Consider the following 7034-nt stretch of genomic DNA (forward strand, 5'->3'; position numbering starts at 1 on the left):
TTTGCCTTTATATATTTCAAAACATTGGCAAAGAAACTGTACTTTGAATAACGCGGAAGAAGAAGAGAAAAGAAGGAAGAAAGAAGTTGAATGAATATAAGATTAAAAAACCGCCCATCTGATATCGTATTCGTCGTTCGCAACGACGAAGGAAAATCGACTTCGCAAATTATGTTATCCCCTCCTCCCCCCCCCCTTTTCCGTGTATATAGTATATGTATCTAACCTTTTAATAGCAATTTATACGGCCAAGTCGGCGAAAGGGAGAAAAAGGCGAGAGTAGGTTGAAGCTGCTGAAGGAATTTTAAACGTGCGCACTCTTGCAAAGGAAACATCTTCTTTTTTACGACACTGTTGGGTATAATCGGTGTGCAAGAAACGAATTAATCTTTAACTGTATGTATAGTGAGATGGAAAATGCGTCGGCTCTCTTGTGCCTTTCTAAAGTGCCCCGATAAAAAATTTAAATACAAGCTTAGTGGCGGTTCAAAGCTTGGAAAAGCGATGATAAAAATCGTTAATCTTTAAAGAAAATTTAAGAGAATTAAGCGGAGAACGCTGTTTAACACACGTTTAAATAAATAATAGTTCGAATCGCGTTGGTAAATATTTAAGAAATATTTGAGTAGAAAAGATGGATTTAATTTTATCTCCCAATGTACCCGATGTAATTCCTCTCTGGCAACTGGATTCATTTATACATATTTCGAAATGTTAATTTCTATTATCCGCGTTAATAGTTCAATACTCTGAATTTCGTTTATTTATCCGAATTATTCGATTAGGATAAAGTTCGACCACAGGTTTGATCCACTTATCTAAAAGCGGAATCGAGCGAAACTATTATAGGAGAACTCCATTTAAATCTGATAAATTATTCCTCGTATCGATAATAAATCGAAATAATAAATCGAAATAATAATTTTCCAACAATTTTTCTTGAATTGTATTATTCTCTAGATTAGTTTCGACCTTTCGTAAGGTAAAAAAAAAAAAAAAAAAATTGAATCAACATAAGCGCAAAACAAATAGCAATGATATTTTTTTGACCGTCCAGAGGATTGACCTTGATCTTTAGGCGGAGTTGATATAGAAAACACGGCGATGTAATGAAAATGAGTAATAAAAGTCATGAAATGAATATTAAAAGTCATCGATTAAAAAATAATAGAGGCAATTTTCTCCTTCGCGATTCCCCCAAGGGATGCAGCCCACAAGTTGAAGTTAAACTGTTATAACTGTTATGATCTAACCTTTTATAACTCGAAAACTTTTGTAAAATTACAATTTTATTTATTCCCTTATGCTCCATATTAGAAATAGATACTTTTAATCCATGTATTTCGTGATTTATCGTTTAACTTTCGTTCGACTCGACAAATTCAAAATTGTTGATCGATCGATACAAACTCGATACGAGATATTAACGATCCTAGAATTTTTTTCAGAGAAACAGAAGAGAATTCCTCTAAGAAATATATTAAATAACAATTTTAAAAATTTTAATCCATTTTTCTCAGATGATTGAATTCGAAGGAATCAATCGAATGAACAATTAAAAATTTTTTGTTTTGACGGAATATAAATTCAAATAAATAATAAAGTTTCATCAAACTGGATGAAGTTCAATTGTACTTGTCAGTGTTTGCTCTGGAAATAGCGATCTATTCGTAATTCGTTTCACCAGCCACGGAATTTAACACGTTCACTGTGTTGTGTATCCATGTCTTAAGTTCGATCAAGCACGTACATTTTTATCGACACGTACACATGTCGATTCAAATTAAAAATCACAAGATTTTGAAGATATGTAATTTTTGTTATAATTGTGTATAAATTAAAGAATAATATCTTCTCTCGTTCGAAGCTTCTCCTTCGAGAAAATCTATTTCGAATTTCGAAGATTGAACGTCTAATTAGCTAACAAACATTACTCCTTAACATCTTCATATTTCGTAAACAAGAAATAAAATAAGAATTATTTTTTTCCCCATTTAAAAATTATTTCTTAATTCAAAAACTAATAGTAGGAAAAAACGAAAGAAAAAAAGAGATCACTCGATCACTCACCATGTCGCAACTCTCGTTATTGTGTGGCTACGAGGGAGATTTTTCAACCGGTCACCGAACGATGTTTTTCCTCTTTCCTCCGAAAGAGCGTGTGTATGCGTGTATGCGCGCGTGCGATGTGCGGTTTCCGACCGATTCGTTGCACGAGACGAAGAGGAAGAAGAGAGACGGCAGGGAGGAGGAGAGAACAGAGAGGGGGGAAAAAAACGTTCGCGTACTCGAAGAAGGAAGATTGTACGCGAGGTTTGCGGCCTGTTGCTGCGGTGGAACGAGTGTGTACGGGGGTTAGAGATGACACCCTTTATATAGAGGCACCACTCACGGCGCATCCCCCGTAGCCGGCTCGGTCCGACACCGACCGAGACACAGAGACGTGATAGCCTGAGTTATGATTGCCCGTGCCCGTATAACGCGATACCTCTACATTATTTTGATTCAATTACACCCGACGGCAGCACCACCGGCCCACGTAATTCTCCTTTATTATTTACGACACTTGATAAATAATAATCTATTCTATCCTAACCAAAATTTCTTACGTAACAATCGGGTAATAATCGGCCTGCAAAATCGGCCAACAACTTGCCACGAAGTTATCTAGGTTAGGTCGTGGATAAATTATCTATTTTTCTTTCTTTTTCTTTTTTTTTATAAGGAAAAAACTATAATATACAAGTATACGTTAAAAAGAGATTAACATGAGGCATTTTTGAATTTGTTATTAACATTTGATTAATTAATTATTACTATACTTTTTCGATTAATCGTTCTTTTTTTTTTTGGTATTATTAAATCGAAAACAATAATTTTATTTTTTTTCTTTCCTCTCTTGTCCGTTGTTGAGATCTTCAAATTAGTAGATTTGGTAGATTTTAAAATCTGTTCGCCTTCAATTTTTTTAATAAAGTATTTTCGCGATAATTTAATTTAATCTCTCGCCGATGTTGTCATTGATGAAAATTCGAATTGCACATGGACTTTTTCTTTATAAGGTATATTTTTTAATATAAAATATATATTGTTGTAAGAAAAAAATTATTATAGAAAATTTGAATAAAAATTCGTATAAATATGTTACATGCGTATAAGATTATTTATCCTTCATCGTTCGTTGGTTAATTATTTCCGATTATTTCTAGTGAAATTTTAATACAATATCTAGAAGATATCTTTTTGCAGAACATCGAATCTTGATTTCGCGTTTTCTATTAATTCTTCAAATACTTTTATCATTCATTTTCTTAAACAACGAGAAATTGTAAGAAAGATTTATTATTACTAGAATCTAAAAAATTACTTTTATTAAAAAAAAAAAAAAAAAAATCGAAACAAAAATTAAAAGAAAAAATTAATTTTTAATTTTAATTTTTTTTTTGTTTTTTTTTTTTTTTTTAAAAAAAAAAAAAAAAAATCGAAACAAAAATTAAAAGTAAAAATTAATTTTTCATCTCTCTCTCTCTTTCTCTCTCTATATACATACATATATATATTTTTTGTTCAATATTCTTGTCAGAGAAATATTAAATACAAAGTTTGTAATTATAATTTAAACAGACAGAAAAAGAATATAATGTAGTATGTAATAATTTAAGGAACAAAATATTACAGTTCGCGAAAAAAAGTGTGTATTTCTGTTTTTACTTATGGGATTGAACCTTTTCCATGAAAAGGGGGATGAAGTGCAACAGGTAGAGATACTTGTTTTCCAACGGAATCTGGGTCACCTCTTCTTGTGAAACAATCGCGACACAGGTGTGAATACATATATTTCGTTCTTATTCGACTTATATCTTACATGTATAACTAGATATTCCTTAAACCAGATGTGAAAATGTTAAAGGTACGTTTCTAGAAATTAACGAATGTAATACTCAATCCCCAAAACGCATATTGAAATACTTGTTACGCATTTTCTGTAATGTCGATTCGTTTTTTGCTTTAAGAAAAATTTAATATTTAAAAGTAAAGTGCATACGAAATTTCGATAAAAGGGATAACAATCTATTCGATGGAAATAATATTGAATTTTTACGATATATTATATTTAATAATTCATAGAAAAAAATAAATGTTTTCATTCATTTTGATTAATCAGAATTTGATTAATGATTAAGCAATAAAAATATTAAATTTAAAAAATTTAGATCTTTATTCTTAATAATAACATAATATCCACGTATATAAAATGATAATTTTATTCTTGATACGTTCTTTCTTGTACTCCCCTTTATTTACCTCCCACTCACGCAGGTGTATAACGTATATAAGTACAATATAGCACGCTTTATCTTGAGAAATGTTTGTTTCTTTGCTCGTCTACAACCATTGTGTGGCTTTGTGTGCACAAAAAAGCTGAACTGACATCTCTAGAGGTATATAATCCAATGTCAAGCCTACGAATCGGCAGAAAGTGTCCGCGGACTATTCGTTGAAAATCGTTATATTTATGAATGACGTCAATGGCGAACCATAAAAATTAATTAATATTTTTTTTCCAAATTCTCAAATGTTAAGAAATAATCTTTAAGCATTGTTTAATTTAATCGAAAAAATTTATAAAAATTTAAATATATAGAAGAATCAAGTAAAAGAAGAAATGATCATTTTGAATGTTTTTCTTACCAATTATTTAATAGAATCTGTATCTATATGATTGTAAAGTTATTCGTTTAAAATATTTAAAAACTAACTAAAAATCATTGATAAGTAGTAACTAATTATCAAATAATTAATCATATCATTGATTTTAAAGATATATTTTCTAATTTTAAATAATAAATAATAAATAATATTTATGAGCAATAAGAAAGAAAAAGGTTTGTTAAATAATCAAGACACATTTATGAAAAAATGAATATAATATATTTTAGAAATTTAATTCCACAATAGGCAATTTTTCACGAGAACAATACCACAGATAAAAATAAAAGTCTCATCGACGTTTTATCAAAATATCTACGTGATATACGCACGTGATCATTTTATTTTTTTCAATAAACTATTATATATGTACAATGGAATGTTATCGATTTTAATAAATGACATGCAATAATTACCAAAATTTTAATTTTATACAGTGATTGGTATAAGTATACTTAATTATAAAATTATAAATATTTATGATTTTTCTTTTTTACAAAACACAAGAATAGTGATATTAATTAAACTTTAAAAAAATGTACTAAACAATAATGTTACTAAAACATTATCTTAGATATACATATAAGTTTATTTGTACTTGAGTTTAAATTAATATACTTTTCTCTTTGACATTTTATCATTTATGAAACTTCTATTAATTTTCTTCGTATTTTAAATTATTCTTTAAATAGCATTAAAATACTATTGTCATAGTATATTAAAACTAAATCAATTAATAAGGCCGTTAATTATGAAAAAAAATCGCATTGAAATATCACATTTTTAATATTTTTTTTCTATGATATTATTTTATGGCAGGACAATTATTATATTTCACATAATTAAAAATACAATTAAGATATTTCAGTTTTGCAACTTTCTGTGGAATTTTCTCTTTGATTCATGAAAATCTTTTCAAATTGTTACCTAAATTCTTATTATTTTCGATACATGTTAAAATCGGCTCATAAAACAAGATTTGCGCTACACATGTAGCCATCATAAGTTTATTTAGCACACAATCACTTATAAAATAGTATCTGTAAATTATTGTAAGTTCAGTCTTTGTAAAAAATCTCCTCAAAAGCTACTTTTTTGTTTCATCCGTCTGTTTTTTGTTTTTAGATACATTAACATATTTTTGCTTTACTCAAATGAAAAAAACAACAAAGTTTTCAGTTATTTTCCGTATCTTTGTTCGCTTTTATTATATTTTTCCAACAGACATATAAAATCCTTTGTAGATAAACTAATGTGTAAAGGTAACATGCTGAAATAAAAAAAGAAAACATTATTAAATATTAAATATAAAAATATTGAAATTTTCACTACAACTATAAAATATTTATGAAATAAACTTACTAAAATTCTGTTATTCGTGTTTGCCACGGTAAAACACCATATGTGGAACAAACACGGCCATAAATTATTCCTAAATCAGGATCCGGCATTTTTCGTGAATTTAATTTCTCATCGAGTAATTCGATATTTATTTCTTCCGGTTTAATTGTTCCTGTGATTACAGCTTCAGCTAATGTTTTTGTCAACGATACTATTTCTTTTTTTCCATCTAGAGAGGACAATAAAAATATCCGCATTTTCGATTTAGAATCTATAAATTAAAAAAAAAAATCATTTAAAAAATTTATAATATATTTGTGAATTATAAAAAGTTTATTCATGTAAAAAATGTACCAGTAATTCCATTTTGAGAGAATCCTGCATTTGATTTACTCCAATTGATATACTCCATTAAATCAGGTTGTCTTTTTGCAAGTTCGTATTTTAATAAATTTTCATTTCGGACTAGAAAACCTGTAACAACAAAATAGATATAATTTATATTTAGATATATAATAATCATAAATCACAATATTGCTTAATATAATTATATAAATTATTTTTTTATATTATATCAAAAATTATATAATTAAATAAAAAAATTTATATTTTTCGATTTAATATTTTATAAAGATTAATGAATTTTTACCGTTATATTCTTTCCTTTATTAATTTAACAATAAATCAATAATAAAAACACATATTTCTTAAACACATATTACATGTTTAAAATAAATTATATCAACATATAATATTACACGTACATTAAATACGTCCTTGAGTTTAAATGATAAAATTTTTGAACAAACTATTATTATGTTATTAATTTTAAACATATGCAAAATTAACTTAATTATATTTTACAAAAACTCACTTTTATGAAATGAAAAATATTTATTTTTACGAAATATTTATAATTTATGAAAAAATATTGTTATAATTTAATATTTTTTTTATAATTTATATTTAAATTTTTAAAATTT

General features: G+C 27.3%; 2 protein-coding genes across 3 annotated transcripts in view; both read right to left on the reverse strand.

Annotated features, from left to right (window-relative positions):
* LOC102677638 (FMRFamide-related peptides-like) overlaps positions 1 to 2358 on the reverse strand; it is a 5507-nt gene extending 3149 nt beyond the window's left edge. The window contains exon 1 of one of the 2 annotated variants that reach the window (XM_006621997.2): positions 2071 to 2358. In XM_006621997.2, the coding sequence (XP_006622060.1) occupies positions 2071 to 2073 (3 nt within the window). In that variant the 5' untranslated portion in view covers positions 2074 to 2358. The remainder of the gene's footprint in view (positions 1 to 2070) is intronic. The other variant, XM_006621998.2, reaches the window with a different exon arrangement.
* A 3144-nt stretch (positions 2359 to 5502) lies between these two features.
* The window catches only part of LOC102677861 (dehydrodolichyl diphosphate synthase complex subunit Nus1), a 3169-nt gene continuing 1637 nt past the window's right edge, over positions 5503 to 7034 (reverse strand). The window contains exons 2-4 of the mRNA XM_006621999.2: positions 6406 to 6525; positions 6073 to 6322; positions 5503 to 5980 (exon numbers count right to left, since the gene is read on the reverse strand). Of these exons, the coding sequence (XP_006622062.1) occupies positions 5890 to 5980; positions 6073 to 6322; positions 6406 to 6525 (461 nt within the window). The 3' untranslated portion in view covers positions 5503 to 5889. The remainder of the gene's footprint in view (positions 5981 to 6072; positions 6323 to 6405; positions 6526 to 7034) is intronic.

This window comes from Apis dorsata, unplaced genomic scaffold (genome assembly GCF_000469605.1).
Source record: "Apis dorsata unplaced genomic scaffold, Apis dorsata 1.3 scaffold_655, whole genome shotgun sequence".
Classification (NCBI taxonomy): Eukaryota; Metazoa; Arthropoda; class Insecta; order Hymenoptera; family Apidae; genus Apis; species Apis dorsata.